Source organism: Globicephala melas, chromosome 11 (assembly GCF_963455315.2).
Source record: "Globicephala melas chromosome 11, mGloMel1.2, whole genome shotgun sequence".
Taxonomy (NCBI): domain Eukaryota; kingdom Metazoa; phylum Chordata; class Mammalia; order Artiodactyla; family Delphinidae; genus Globicephala; species Globicephala melas.
The window spans coordinates 286,224-301,410 of NC_083324.2; the positions used below are offsets into that span (position 1 = coordinate 286,224).

Below are 15,187 nucleotides of genomic sequence, written 5' to 3' on the forward strand. Positions count from 1 at the left end.
GAGCCCCTAGACCAGCCAGAAGGTCACAGACAAGTCCATTCTTTCCCTGTGTCCCAAGGGAGGCCCAGGGGCTGGACGGCTGCCTCCTGTCTCCTCGGGGCTGTGCCGGGGGAGGGGCAAGGGCGACAGCGTCCTTTCCTCCCATCGTGGGTGAGGCTTCTCCTCGGCTGCTGCCCCGCCTGGCCTGGCTTCTAACCCTCCCGCAGAGCTGCTGTGCTCCGTCTGTGTGGTTCATCCTGTGTTTCCTCCAAGGAGCACGGGCTGGGCTTCCCTGTCCGCCCTCTGGCTGATGTCACTCCCCACCAGCTTCCTTTTAAATGTATCTTTCGTTTGGTTTGCATGTGTCGTCCAGGACCTGCTTCAGGGGAGGGTCTTGGCAGGTGAACTGTCTGGACTCCCAAGTGTGACGGCGCCTTTATCCTCACAGCTGACCCCAGCCTGGCCGGATAGCGAGGCAGTGTTCACAGGTATGTTCCCTCAACTGAGACAGGCTTGCCGTGTCCTCTGTACCCAGTGTTGCTAATGGTGGCCTCGTGTCTCTTTGAGTCTCGTTTCTTGTAGGTAGTCTGTTGATTTTATCTTCCTGTCTGAACTTTTTTTTGGCGGGGGGCTGCGTGTCGTGCGGCTTGCGGGATCTTAGTTCCCCAACCAGGGATCGAACCCGCGCCCCCTGCAGTGCACATGCAGAGTCCTAACCACTGGACGGCCAGGGAAGTCCCCCTATCTGAACTTCTTTTGCATTTTTTTTATCATCCATGTTCTGAAATTTCACCGCGGCATTTCTGGCATGGGCCGTTTTTCCTTACCTTATGTACGTGTTAGATTTTTCAATCTAAGGACGTATGTCTGTCTTCAGCTCTATGAAAATCCTGTTGTTTGTGATTTCTTATATTCTGATACGCATTCACATTCCCGCCCTCTCTCCAACTTTAACGCATCCACATGCAGCTTCTGGATCTGCCTTTTTCCATCTCTGTCTGGTTGTGCTTCATTCTGGGAAAACACCTGCGCTTGATTTTTCATTTCACTCGTTTCCTCTTAATCTTGCTCTCAAGCTCTGTGCTCCTGAGGTCATTGTGAGGAGTCCTGCTTGTCTCCGTGTTTTACTTTACATTCAGAGACCGAGTCTGTGCTTTCTAGAACCCCAGACGGTCTCTCCCTGTGCGAAGGCAGGACTCTGCCACCCCCTGGTTTAGCTGTCCTAGAGTCTTACTCGGCTTCTGTTTGATTGTTTCCTTAGGCTTTTGCCTCCGTTTGTGGAGTCTGCTGAGTCTGTCATGACTGTGGCCTTCAGGAGACAGGGACTCTTGGTCACTCGAGCATCCTCTATTTGGGTTTGCTCCTAGTCTGTGGATCTCCTTCTGTAGAGCAGGTGACCCCCTGATGGCTGGGGGGCAGCACGGTGTGTTCCCTGGAGGTACAAGCCGCTCACTGGTCTCACCGGTCTGTGTCCCTCTTACTGTGGCCACTCTGGACACTTCCCTGCTTGTGACCCCAGCACACACCCTCGCTGCTTCTGCCTAGCCAAGCATCCCATCGTCGGCACAAGCCGGTCGGGCGAGAGGAGAGGCGCCTCTTGTTGAAGCCAAGTCGCCACCTGTCCGAGGTGCCCGTTGTCCCCGGGGCCTCCTTCCTGGGCAGGAAACGTGTCCTGCCGTCATTTCTGGGCGTGGGTCCTCTGTCCACCTAACTCGCCTGCTCTCTATGCCCAAGGATTTCCTCTGAATTTGTGTGATACTGTAGAAGCCTCTTCTTGTTTCCATTGTGTGTCTGAAGGCTGTCTGCTCGCTGCCATGATGAGCCCTGTGATGCTGGACTGGAGTCAGAGATATCCTTGTAAACTCACGTTTGTTTAGGACGTACAGAGGGAGACGAAACTAAATTTGCGTGTGTGCACAGCGGGGTTAGGGTGCATACACGTACGTTTCCTGGCTCCATCCGTAAGAGGACCTAGAGGCGCTGACACTGCAGTAGCACCAGGTGGAACTTGCAGGAGACACAGGATGTGTGCATAGCCTCAGATATCTCCCCCAGGAATTGTGAATCGCTCTGGTAGTTGCAGAAAGTGTCCCCAAAGCTTCGATCTGCTTCCAGATCGAAGGAGCAGCCGCTTAATCCCCTCCCCTGGAGCGCGGGGCCGACCTGATGAGGGGCTTCTAGCTGATAGCGTGCGGGGAAGGGAAAACAGCGAGTCTGCAGGGCAGAATCCCGGCAGACGCACCTCAGCCGAGGTCAGGGCGCCTGTGATCAGCCGCGTGGTGTCGCTCGCCTCGGATTCCGCACGCGGAGAAGGCACCTCCCCTCGGCAGCCTCTTCCCTCCGAACCCACACCCTCAGTTTAGTCGTGCGGAGGCACCAGACAAGCCCACGTTGAGGGACCTTCTGCAGAATGCCTGAGCAGCGCTCCTTGAAGTGTCAAGGTGAGAAAGACGAGGGAAGGTGAGAACCCATCACTGCCTGGAGGAGACCAAGGAGCCAGTGGGGGATCCGGACTTAACTTCCTGGAACAGAGAAAGGACAGTGGTGGGAAAGCCGGGATGTGCAAATACATCCTGTCACCTAGTTGGTGGTGTTGAGCCAGTGTTAACGTCTTAGTTTGATGACTGTCCTGTGGTTCTATAACACAGTGGTCCCCAGCCTTTTTGGCACCAGGGACCGGTTTCGCGGAAGACAATTTTTCCACGGCTGGGGGTAGGGAGGGATGGCTCAGGTGGTAGTGTGAGCGACGGGGAGTGGCAGATGAAGCTTTGCTCGGTGGCCCGCCGCTCACCTCGTGCTGTGCGGCCCGGGGGCTGGGGACCCCTGCTATAAGGTGTTACGGTCAGTAGAAACTGGGCGACAGGTATTTGGGAAACTCTGCGCTGACTTTGGAACTCTTGCCAGAAAAAGTCTACATTTATTTAGAAATAAAAGGTTAGAAGGTTGTCTTTCCCTACCCTCCAGTTTGAGGGAGGAGGAGGACAGCAAGGGTCAGTCCTCTTTGTTAATCCAGTAAGTATTTTTTGTTGTGAATGGGCCAGATGACCTTGTGAAGCTCGAACTCGCTGGGCAAGTCAGGACCTGGCAGCAAACAGCAGGTGCAGGGTCAGGAGCTGAGCAGAATTAAGGAGGGGTCCACCGGCAAGCTTGTGGGTGGCAAGGCTCCCCAGGCCGGGTAGCGGCAGGAAGTCGTCCTCACCTGAGGGACGGGAGGAGGGGTGGTTCCCACAGCTGGGCCTGTCGCTGAAGGAGAGGCCGAGTGGCCGAGCTGCAGCCAGAACCGCAGGGCAGGGAGGTGTGTTGATGCAGCTGTAAGGGCTCGTGAGATTAAGAGAGGCTGAAGATGTTTGAGTGTGATCCAAACGCACACTTAGGAAGGGCCTGCGGGCTGCTTCTGCTGAGCTGAATCTGGGTCGGTCTAGAGACGCTCCAGCTTCCCACTCCTTTGCCTTGGAGTCTTGAAAGGCCCCAGCCTGTGCCAGGGCTGGCCTTGTGCCTCTAGCTCCTAGCCTGACCTCTCCAGGACCGTCGTTCTAGGGGAAAGAAATGTCCCTGTATCTTGATGGAGACCTGACGCCCCATGCCTGAGGGCCCCTGCCCGAGGTTCACCCTCCTGGCCGGCCCTGTTCCTTCCCTCCTTCACGGCCTGGATAATGGACCCTCTGAGGGTCTTCATCTGCACACCAGTTCCCGCCACCGTCCTGGCCGATTTCAGCCTCCACGGGGTAACTCATCCGAAACCCACGCTCCCCGGTGTCTGGACGGGAATCCAGTGCCCGTCAGCCCCGCTGCCGTCCCCTGGCCTAATTCCCTGACAGCCGCAGCTGCTTCCCCCCGGCTCTCCCCGCCGTTGTCCCTGTGGGATCTCCAGGCACCCTCTCCTCTGCTCCCTCTCCTGCTCAGCCTGGACTTGGTCTCGGGCCTCTGGCGCCAGGAGGCACCTCCATGCCGCTTCGTGGGTTGTACGGGTTCTAGACGTGTGCACGTGTTGTACACGCTTCCCAGCGGTGGAAGTGAGGCTTCTTGAGGAAGGACTCCCTTTCTGATTCGTACTGGGGGTCGTGGGCCAGCACCAGCCCTCTGACTACCTTGATACATTGCAATTGGTTGACTGACAGGAACCAACACACGGGCACCGGCATCTCTGGGCCGCAGGGGGCCCGGGGGGGCGGGGGGCAGGCGGAGCAGGTGTGGCCTCGGTGGGTCCCTCGCGGCTCTGCTCCACCTGCGCCCCACTTCCTGGGAGGACACCCGAGGCAGGTATCAGGCCACCTGGATGAAGCCAGAGCTGACTGGGGTTCCACAGTGGTGACCTGATGTGTCCCAGGTGCCCAAAGACAAGAAGCCTCCCCTTACTTGTACAAAGAAAAGTAATTCTGGGGGCTTCCCTGGCCGTCCAGTGGTTGGGACTCCACACTTCCACTGCAGGGAGCCTGGGTTCGATCCCTGGTCAGGAAACGAAGGTCCTGCAAGCCACACGGCGCAGCGAAAACATAAAGTAAGAAAGAGAATTATGTGTCTCCTCTGAGTTCAGTAACATAGTGAGCTCAGTGCAACAGGAGCCGAGAAAGTACATTTGCTTTGGAACCTTTTCTTACCTACATCCTGAATTTTGCTGGCAAAGGCTGTGACGTTAGGAGCAGCTACCCCTTTTAAAGGAAAAAGCTGCACTTCCGATCTCGCCTTTTTATCCCAAGAGAAGAGGGCCTTACGTACGTTCCTTAAGCAGGACACTTTGCCAAGGTGGGTGAGTGGCTGCTGGTCACGTGAGCTGCGACTCGTGGGCAGGGAGGAGGGATGGCAGGGTGGGGGGAGCCCGGCACCCCTCATGGACTGGCCGGATGGTCAACGGCTGAGGTTCTCGGTGACACACGTGCCCGCGTGTGCACGTGTATGTGTGATCGCACACCTGTGAGGGGAAGAGCTGGGCCTGTGTCCCCACCTCTCCAGCCCCGAGTCACCGTTTTGGAAGCTGGCAGGACAGTTGGCTCTGGCAGCAGCGAGGGGGCATTTGTTGGCCTGTCCTGAGACCCTCTCCAAGAAGGGTGGGCCTGGCTTCGGCGCTGCCGCCCGACTCACCCTTTGCCCTTCTTTCCATCCTAGGCCAACACTGGACAGATCGATGGCCCCCGGGAGCAGCACCGAGTCATCAGCAGTAACCTCGCCCTCATCCAGGTGACCCTCGCCTTTGTCCCTTATGCTTCATGCGCGTTGCAAACTTGTGTCTCCTCCTAACTGTGGGGCCGCGGGGCGGAGGGGGGTGTCTCACGGAGCCAGGAAGCCCGAGGCAGCAGTAGGCTGGGCCTGGATCTGGACGGAAGCGTTTGTATCCAGAGCCTCCTGGGCTCCTCTGGCCGGGGCAGGCTGTGGCCACACCGAGAACTGGGCCCAGGTCACACTGGCGTGCAGGCGAGACCGTCACTGACCAGCAGGCTGCCCTGGGCAGGACACACAGACTCAGGAGGGGCCTTGACTTCTCACCTGGGCTCCGGAGTCCGTTTGCACCTCTCCGCTGGGCATCTCCAGAGCAGTGTCCCCAGATCCGGCCCCGTCGCCTGCCCTCCTTACACCCCTCTTTGAAGTCCCAGACTCCGTCTGCTTTGGGCTGGAAGCTCACTCTGGGGTGGCCCAGCTCAGGGGCCTCATCTGTAAGATGGGCTGCTGTGTGGCTCATCGGGTGGGATTCGCGTGCCCAGTGAGCGACACTCCCGTCTGACCCAGCTAGAAACCCAACAGCCCTCAGCCTGCCTGTGTTCCTCACCCTTACATCCGGCCACTCTGAGGACCCTCCCCTGGGCCGCCTGGAGCCCAGCCCCGCTGCCCTGGCCTCCCCATCCAGGCACCTGGGCTCCACTGCGCTTCTGCACGGCCCCTGCCTGGCCTTTTCTAACCCTCGAGCTCATGGGGCCTCCTCCCCCTGGAGCCCCTTTGCTGGCCCCCTTGTCCAGGGGTGGGCCCGGCCCCCTCCCCTCCTGGGATGTCCTTTCCCCTCCCCATCACCCGGTGGGGACTCTCCTCAGACCCGGCTCCAGCCTGGCACTGGCTGCCTCTCCGGGCCTTGCGGGCGCTGTCAGGCCGTCCTGGACGCCGTTTTGTGTTTAGACGTCTGCCTCGTCCACCGAGGTGCTTCACAGGGGCCGGGACTACAGCCTGTGGCTGAAGCCCCTGGAGGTTAAAGCTCTCATGAGGCCCCGGCAGAGGGTCTGCAGGGGCGGGTGGTAAACGCCTTGGCAACAGTCACTGGTTTTGCGTTTCTTTTCCTACCGAATCCTCCTCAACCAGTGTTGATTAGGCCCTGCTGTGGGCAGGCCCTGGCCTGGCACGTGGTCCTGTCACCGCGTGGATGCAGTTGGTCTCCTCCATTTTTAAAAAAGCTTAACATCAAAGCATAAAGGGTGCAGTAAGTTCCATACTTAAACTTTTAAAATAACTTCAGGGTATTCTATCACGACAACGTACCCAAGAGTGGTACGTGAGCCAGGACCTCACGGGTAAGAGGGAAGGGCAGCCAGGGGCTGGCTCTGCGGGGCCTGTGCAGACCTGCCGAGCTCGGCCCGTCCGCTCACAGACCCATCGCCCTGCGGGGCACCTGCAGTTACAGGCTCCTACTCGATAAGTTATACTGCAGTGAGAGCGTTCTCCTTTTGCGTAGGTTTCTTAAGAGAACTTCCTACAAGTTCACAAGGTAGGAACAGTTTAAGACTCTAGATGTTTTCTGAAAGGATTACAAAATATCTGATTCCTTGGTGCAATACCAGCACTAGTATTAATAATTGAAATGGGACTTCCCCGGTGGCGCAGTGGTTAAAGAATCTGCTTGCCAGGGCAGGGGATACCGGTTCGAGCCCTGGTCCGGGAAGATCCCACACGCCGCGGAGCAGCTAAGCCCGTGTGTCACAACTACTGAGCCTGTGCTCTAGCGCGCAGCAACGAAGACCCAACTCAGCCAAAAATAAATAAATAAATGTATTTATTTAAAAAAAAAAAAACAACTTCAATTATTAGTTCCTCATAAGCTCACCAGCATGGGAAGGACTCTTCTAAACCCTTTCTGTGTTTGCAGACACATGAATGTGCCCACAGACACAGACCACAAGAGTTCCCATGTTTCTATGCATAAAACATACTATACTGTACGTGTAACTTTGTAAATAGCACTTTTCTCTTAATAGTGACTTAACGAACGGACGTCACTCTGTACAGAGCAGCTCCAATGAGCAGCTCCAATCACCATCGTGATTATGTGCTTCTTTGTCCACATGTGCACGTTTCCCTGGGAAAATGCTAGATCATCAGGTATTTAGATAACTTAGACAAATTTCCTCCCAGAATTCCTGTATCAGTTTTACCACCATCAGTGTGTAAGACAACCATCGTCCCGCTTGTTTGTCCATGTGTACTTTGTACTGTCGACCTTTGAGTTTTAACTTTACTTCATCCGACAGGTAAGAAGTATACCCCATCCATCCATTTACCCGATGAGCAGAGAGAGACCCCAGTGCCAAGAAAATCAAACAGCACTTACTGTTTAATAGAGGAGGACCAGCCCTGGTTACAAATAACCCTAATCCTAACCTTGCAGTGGGGATTAAGTTTTCCTGATTACTAGGGATTTGATCATCTTTTGTGTGTTTCTTAGCCGTTTGTATTTCCTTTCTGTGGATTACCTGTCATCTCCCTTATGCATTGTTCTATCACGTTATCTTTTTATTATCGTGATGGCTATTGTTGATTTGGTATAATGGACTCATTATTCTGGATACTAATCTTTTTTTTTTTTTTTTTTTTTTTTTGCGGTACGCGGGCCTCTCACTGTTGTGGCCTCTCCCGCTGCGGAGCACAGGCTCCGGACGCGCAGGCTCAGCGGCCATGGCTCACGGGCCCAGCCGCTCCACGGCATGTGGGATCCTCCCGGACCGGGGCACGAACCCGTGTCGCCTGCATCGGCAGGCGGACTCTCAACCACTGCGCCACCAGGGAAGCCCTGGATACTAATCTTTTAAGTTATGTAAGACGGAAATACTTTCTCCAAGGCTATCCCTGCCTTTGTTTAGTGGTGTCTTTTATCACACAGAAGTCATGCTTGGACTTTGTAAATCTTACCTGTATTTTTCTTTATAGATTTTATATGTTTCATCTTTAGTAGGAGGCCTTCCCTAATCCAAAATCTGAAACACATTATTCAATACTTTCATCCGTTTCACACTTTATGTTTTTATGTTTAGGTATATGTGTGTGAACGGTATAAAGTCAGAATCTATTTTATTTTTCCAAGCAAATATCCGGTTTCTCTTACCTTATGTATTCCATCCTGATTTGAAATGCCACCTTTAGCATAGTAAACTTTCATATATTCATGATTAAATTTTCATACATTACATTTAAAATTTTCACATATTCACGGTTCAATTCCTGGACCCCGTTCTGTCCTGCTGACCTATTTGTCTATTTCTCTGCCAAGCCACCCAGTTTTAATACTATAGCTTTAAAATACATATTCATAATGAAAATGCCAAAATTCCCATTTTCTTTCTCAAAGTTGTTATGGCTCTTCTTGCGCATCTGCTCATTTTTGTGAAAGTTAAATTTAAAATGAGTTGTCAGGTACCAGGAAAAATCTGGGGACCCTGAGTGGAATTCCGTGTGTGAGCTGGGGCGTGTTCTCGTCTGCGGAGGCTGACTGGCCTTGCGTGCGCGCTGGGGCCTCAGCTCCGACAGCTCTGGTGTCTCCCGGGGGTCCTGGGCGTTTCCGGGGGGGCAGGGGCACTGTCTGTGCTGCTGGAGATCACAGCACCTTTGTCCAAACCAGTTAGAGGGGTTGTGAGGAAACACGGGGGGCCCTTGACCGAGGACCCTACGCAAGATGACGGGGAAGGACGGGGCGGGGCAGCGGTTCCCGCAGGGATCGGGCTGGAGGGGGTGTTGGCGTTGTTGCGCTCGGGCGAGGTCAGCAGACCTGCCTAACGTCTGGTTCCTGCCCGCAGGTGCAGGCCGCCGTCATGGGGCTCCTGGCCGCCGTGGCGGCCCTGCTCCTGGGCGCGGCGTCAGGGCAGGAGCTGGACGCGGCGGAGGCGGAGGTGCTGTGCGCCAGCAGCGTCATCACTGCCTTCCTGGCGGCCTGCGCCCTGGGTGAGCAGCCCTCGGGGTCCTGCGCGGGTCGGGGCACCGCTGGGTCTTCACACCCACCTTGACCTGGAGGGCGGCGAGGGGGTCCCTGCCCTCTGCTGGGGCGGAGACACGTCTGTCTGTGACTGGCCACCGGAAGGGCCTGGGCGGGGCCTGCGGCAAGGCAGGTCCTGCGCCCCCTCCCCCGCCGGAGGCCACCACGCTTCACGCTCCTTTTGGAGCCCTTGCGAATATCTGAAGCTCTCTTGTCCCTTACTTTATGTCTCAGCTCCCTGCACGACGGGAGCTCCTCTGAGAGGGGCCTGCGTGTCCTCTTCTACCATCTGCTGTCCCCACCCTGCTCCTGCCACGCTGCCTCAGGCCCCGGGGGGAGCTCACGCGCATCAGCAGGGAGCCCAGCGGCTGCGCATCTGTTCACCACTCAGCACTCCCCGAGCCTATGTGCCAGCTTCTGTCCCAGAGCCCGGGACACGCTGGGGGCCCAACGCTGCGGGGCCCATCCTAGTTCAGGGTGATCCCTCGGTGCGCGAGCACACGCGTGACTCCAGTCTCGCAGCCTCCCCTGACTCGCTCGCAGTCACGCTGTGTTTGCTTCACACGCTTGTTCACTTGTGTACTGTCCGCTCCTCCACCAACAAGCAAGTGGTGTGAGTGCAGAGCCCGTGGTTCTTTCCACACTTAATCCAGGCACCGGTCAGCTCCCAGGTTTTCTGAATGGACAGTGGTCACACTGGTTCTCTCTGGGCCGTGTCTGTGTGTATCGTGCAAAGGGCACGCAGGTCCAGGAAGAGGGGCAGCCTTGTCAAGTCGCCTGACCCCCAGCAGGATGCAGCTGGTTATTCGGTGGCTGTGGTTCCTACCAGGCGGCTGCATCCCCATGCAGGAGCCCAGGTCGGGGCAGGGCCAGAGCGCGGAAGCCCAGGAGCAGATTCACAGACCTGCTGCATGCCTGCACGTCTGGGCCAAGGAAGGGCTGAACCTTCTGAGAGAACAGAGCCTAGGAGACACCAAGTCTCCAGAAGGCGGTGCCGCTCCCGGGGGCCATCCTAGCTCCTGTTTTAGAGATGAGAAGACTGAGGCCTCAGATGGGGTGCACCTCAGTGGCAAGGACATAGCCGGGATTGTCCCAAGAGGAGGGGGACTCGGGAAGCGTGGCTGGCGGGTCACAGCATGACCTTGGCCTGTCTGAGCCATAAAGCCAGGCGGTGGTGCTGGTGGTTTGTAATAAGTGATCTCAAACTGGTGGTGTCCTCTACGCATCCCTGTGGGATTGTCACCAGACCACCGGCTCAGCCAGGCAGTGTCAATTCACTTACAAATGACATTGCGAAAGAATAAAGTTGCTGGGACCTGGTCACAAAACAGCACAGACTGTGGCCAGCAGCATTCGATGGTACCAACGTGATGACCGTGATTACTTTCAGAGTTACAGAACGCTGAGTCCAGTGTTAAAGCAGCCGTGGCCAAGATGCAAAGTGTCTTCTTAAAGGCCACACAAGATGCTGTTGGATTTTGTCCCCGGCAGTGTGGCATGGGGGTGGAAGCACGTCACAGTGGCCTCAGAACCGAGTCAGAACAGAAGCAGGTCCTGGGAGGCGTAGCGGCCACGAGGAAGGGCCTCTCAGGTCCAGCAGGGACGTCGCCCTGCACTCGCGGCCACGTGCTGGGCCCTGGCAGCCCCTCAGGCCCCCAGTGCCGTGCTGCCTTCTGTGTGCCGCCCCTTCCCTCCCTCCCTCCCTCCAGGGACCACCTGCACTGCTGCCCCACACTGTCCCAGACCCCACCCTGCCGTCTTCCCCGCAGGCTCTGCCCCTTGGAAACCACTCATGGGCCAGTTGCCCCTGCCCCCCGCCCGGGGCTGCTGCTGCTCAGAGCAGTTTGGGGTCCATCTTCCTGCCAGGAGGGCTGTGAGCATCACACCTGTAGTTCCCAAGGTTGGGAGCCCAGGCACCACCTGCCTGTGTCTCCCCGACGGTTCAGGGAGTCATCAGGGTGCTTGGGCTGCTCCACAGCGTCAAGCCCGCGAGACACAGGGCAGAGTCCAAGCCTTGCACCCCAGTGCAGGGAGGGACCCCCAAGAGCGGGCGGCTCCGTGGGTGCAGCGAGCTCCTGGGCGGCCCTGCCACCCGCTCACCGGCCACCTGTCCCCTCCCCCTGCAGGGACGTTGATGGTCTGCATAGTGATCGGCGCTCGAAAGCTCGGGGTCAACCCGGACAACATTGCGACGCCCATCGCGGCCAGCCTGGGAGACCTCATCACCTTGTCCATCCTGGCTTTCGTCAGCAGCTTCTTCCACAAACACAGAGGTAGGGCCCGAGGCTGGGGTCTGTCCTTTCGTAGGCGAGGCCTGGGGTCACTGGGCAGATGGGGGTCGTCCCCCAGGTGCCACCGGCTTTTCCAGTGCACCATGGGGACAGGTGTCTCCGGGCAGCAGATGTACAGGTTGTCAGTGCCCACCTCTGACAGAGGTTGGTCTGGGTGCTTCAGCACCTCCTCGCGGGGGGCACAGTTCACGCTGGACACACACCAGCTGCCCGAGAGGTGACTCCAGGCAGGAGTATCACAGCCAAGGAGGCAGAAACCAGGCTCCTCAGAAGGTGGCCTGTGACGTGGTCAGCCGCCGACGGGGCGTTTGCACACGTTCTGGGAACAAGACCTTGTGGCCACCGCCCCCGCCCCCACCCCGACGTCGCCCAGGTCCGCCTGGGGACACAGCTTGGCTCGCACCCTGGCCGCTGTGGACACACGGCAGCGCCTTGCCGGCGGCTCCCTCACTGCATTTGCACAGCTGAGCACCTGCTCCAAGTGTCCCGTCTGTGGCCTCCCACCTGGTGTGGCCCCCCCCCCAGGATGGCTGCACGCCTGTCCAGATCTAGCAGATGTCAGTTCTGAGTGCGGTCACGGCTTCATGGGTGGAGTGGACAGCAATGAAGCTTAAACGTGCGGCATGGTGGGCCCGTGGACCCAGAGGTTTAAGGAATTGCCGGTTTTTACACGTGGGCAACAGAAGTGGCCCAGGAAACGCTCCCAGTGAGGGTGGCACAGCTCCGCGAGCTCCAGCCATCCAGGAAAGGCCTGCAGCAACAGGAAGGGATGGTTTGGGAAGATGCTGGAAGTTCACGAAGCGGAGGTGAAGCTCTAACAGTAAGATGCCCTAATTTTATTCTTGAAACACTCTGAATTTCAAAGATCTGTGCACGGACTAGTTATGGAATCTGATTTGCAAAGTAATTTTGAGTTACTGGCCTCCCCGGACCCTCCTCCCTTTTGCACCCAGCCCCATGCCTCCACACACACCCTGGATGTCAAGTCCTGTTGGGTCACCCATCCCTGCAGTGAGACACTGGGTTATCTCGGGGGTCCCGGCTGGGCAGCAGTCAGGTGGGTCCTCGCTGACGAGGGTGAGCCTGTGGCCACTGCACCTATGCTGTCACCAGGGAGACGGCCACAGCGGCTGGGAGGCTACGGCCCTGAGCGGTGACGCTCCCAGCTGCCGCGTCCAGGCCAGCAGATACCTGCCGAGGCTCTGGGCCCATCTCTTGCCCAGGACGCTCAGGGCACAAGGATGGCCACACATGTTTCCTGCGGAAAAGGGCAGGGGCCCCAGGCCAGGCCCGCGCGCTGGGTGGGGGGCCTCCGCTCTGGGCGTGGCCGGGGTTGGCGGGCGCTTCTCCACAAGGCTGGTGAGTCACCATGTGTGCGGGTAAGAGGCGGGCGGGTGAGTGGCCACACGTGCCCCGTGCGTTGGGCTCCAGCAGGGGCCCAGGTTCCTGAGGGCTGATCCAGGCTAAGGTCCGTCCTCGTGGCTCCTACCGCCTAGAGCAGGTGACACAGGGACACGAGCCCCTGTGAGAACGTGGGTGCCGAAGGGTCCCCCCCCTGGGGTGGCCTCAGCAACAGCAGGGCCAGCATTGCTGCCCACGGACGTGTCCTGCTCGGCCACCTCCTCCCAGGCCGTCCGAGCGGGTCGGTGAGAGCAGGAGAGTTGGGTACACGAAGTGCCGAGCGCGGCACTGGCCACGGTCACGACCCCGTAAACGGAGCCGTGAATAGCAAGGCCAGGCTGAGAGCAGGCCGAGGAAGGCACGTGTGTCGGGAAAGCCGCAGGGGCATCAGCGAAGCAAAGGCAGGTGCGGCGGGGATCGAGGTGGACAGGAGCCCCTCAGCCGCGTGACGGGAGGTGCAGGGGACGGGAGCTGTTCCTCAGGCCTCTGGGGCCCTGAGTCCCCACACACCTGTCACCTCCGCCACCCAGGCCACAGCCTGGGCCCCACCGAGCCCCACCCTGAGCTCCAGCCCCACGGCCCACGCGCCCCCTCTCTTCCCCCCAGACAGTCGCTATCTGACGCCGCTGGTCTGCATCGGCTTCACGGCCCTGACCCCCCTGTGCATCCTCATCGCCAAGCAGAACCCGCCCGTCGTGAAGATCTTGAAGTTCGGGTGGTTCCCCATCGTCCTGGCGATGCTCGTCAGCAGGTGCGTGGGCGGCGATGCCTTGGGATCCGGGTGGGGTGAGCCGTGGCCTCGGGCGCCTCCACCACGCTCTTCGCTCCTCATTTCCCCCAAGAACCCTGGACCTGGTGTATTGTGAGGGGCAGCCCTGTTCACAGGAGACGAGCACCCGCCACGGCCCCGCTCCCCCGCTGCGCTGGCCTGGCCCCGCTGAGCTGGCCTCACGGCCACAGCTCTGTGAAGGCCATTCCCGCAGCCCAGCCACTGGTGAGACCTACAGGGCTGAAGGATCAGTGCTCCGGGGCCCTGGGCCCTCCAGCCTCATCCTTGAGGGCCCTTTCTGCTTGTGGACCCTGACGGGGGCCACCCCAGCTCTTTCCCATGTGCTCCCCTGAGTGACTCGGGGAGCGGAGGCTGTGGCCGAGATGTCTTTGCTTCCAGAAGCTCGTGGACTCCAGGCCTTCACTGAACCCCAGGGTTGGTGGGGCCAGGTGCTGAGCAGCTTCGGGGAGCAGGGGTGGGAGACGTCACATGGGCTCCTCTTCCTGCTGAGCGCACCTCAGGGCTGTCACGGGGCAGGGCCCAGCCAGCTAAGTGGCCTCGGAAAGGGTCTGGTGGGGCCTTCTGCAACAGCCGAGACTCAGAGCAGAGGTGGGAGCCACGTGCGGCATCAGGGGACACGGGAGACCAGCTTGGCCACCCCGGATGTTTTGGGCGGGTGACGGGCTGACACGGCGGTCTGCGTGGTGAGGGCTGGCCAGCGTCCACTCTAATCGTTTGCCATCTCCCCCCCCCCCCCCGCAGTTTCGGGGGGCTCATCTTGAACAAGACCATCTCCAAGCAGCAGTTCCGAGGCATGGCCGTATTTGCCCCCATCATTTGTGGTAGGTACTGGGTCCCGTCACCTGGCTTCTGGGTGGTGGGGCCAGAAGAGCAGCTATCTCGGAGGTCCGGGCCCGGCCCCGGGAGGCTGCTGTAGCCCCCGCTCCTGCAGATCACACCTGCCCTCACGGGCCCCCAGGACCAGAGCTGATCCCAGAGCCTTGAAGGCTTTTAACCCGGGATCTGCTGGCACCTGGGGCCAAGTGTGGCTTCAGAACCGGGGTGTGGGCCTCTCGTGGCTTTCCTTTCATTTTAACTTAGACTCACTGATGACACTTAAGTATTTACACAGAGAAACCAGGATTCCTGTCTTCTCCTTAAAACGCAAGGCGTGACAACACTGGTTCACGGTGGGGTGGGCAGGAATCAGCTTGCCTCAATCTCCTCCATCCCCTGGGTCTCCTCCGGACCCTCCACTGGTTCACCTTCCAGGCTTAACTCTGGGCATTTAGCCCCGCTTGTGTCTAGTTTCTGGTAAGGCTCTGTAAGTGGGGCCGGCTGGTCGGAGAGGAACGAGTGTGACAACCCACTGCCCAGGCCATCTGCACAGTGTCCTGTACGTGCCAGGCCTGCACCCAGCCGAGTCCACAGGGCCTCTCCCAGTGCCAGGCCGGCCACTGACAAGGACAGCAGCAGCTGGCCCAGAGGCCACAGGCCTAGAGAGTCCCCTGGGGTCCTCTGCTCGGTGTCTGTAGGGGCTGAGTGAGCACCGCGAATGACTTGCGCAGGGAGGCGAGGTGGGCGGTG

At 58.6% G+C, this 15,187-nt stretch overlaps 1 protein-coding gene across 8 annotated transcripts in view; it reads left to right on the forward strand.

Annotated features, from left to right (window-relative positions):
* The window catches only part of SLC41A3 (solute carrier family 41 member 3), an 80,507-nt gene that overhangs the window by 47,999 nt on the left and 17,321 nt on the right, over positions 1-15,187 (forward strand). For all 8 annotated transcript variants that reach the window (XR_011377801.1, XR_011377798.1, XR_011377800.1 and 5 more), the window contains exons 4-8: positions 5,083-5,154; positions 8,964-9,108; positions 11,266-11,412; positions 13,438-13,582; positions 14,363-14,442. Coding sequence is in view for 4 of the 8 variants with exons in the window: in XM_070046576.1 (XP_069902677.1) it covers positions 5,083-5,154; positions 8,964-9,108; positions 11,266-11,412; positions 13,438-13,582; positions 14,363-14,442 (589 nt within the window). In the remaining 4 variants the exon portion in view is untranslated. The remainder of the gene's footprint in view (positions 1-5,082; positions 5,155-8,963; positions 9,109-11,265; positions 11,413-13,437; positions 13,583-14,362; positions 14,443-15,187) is intronic.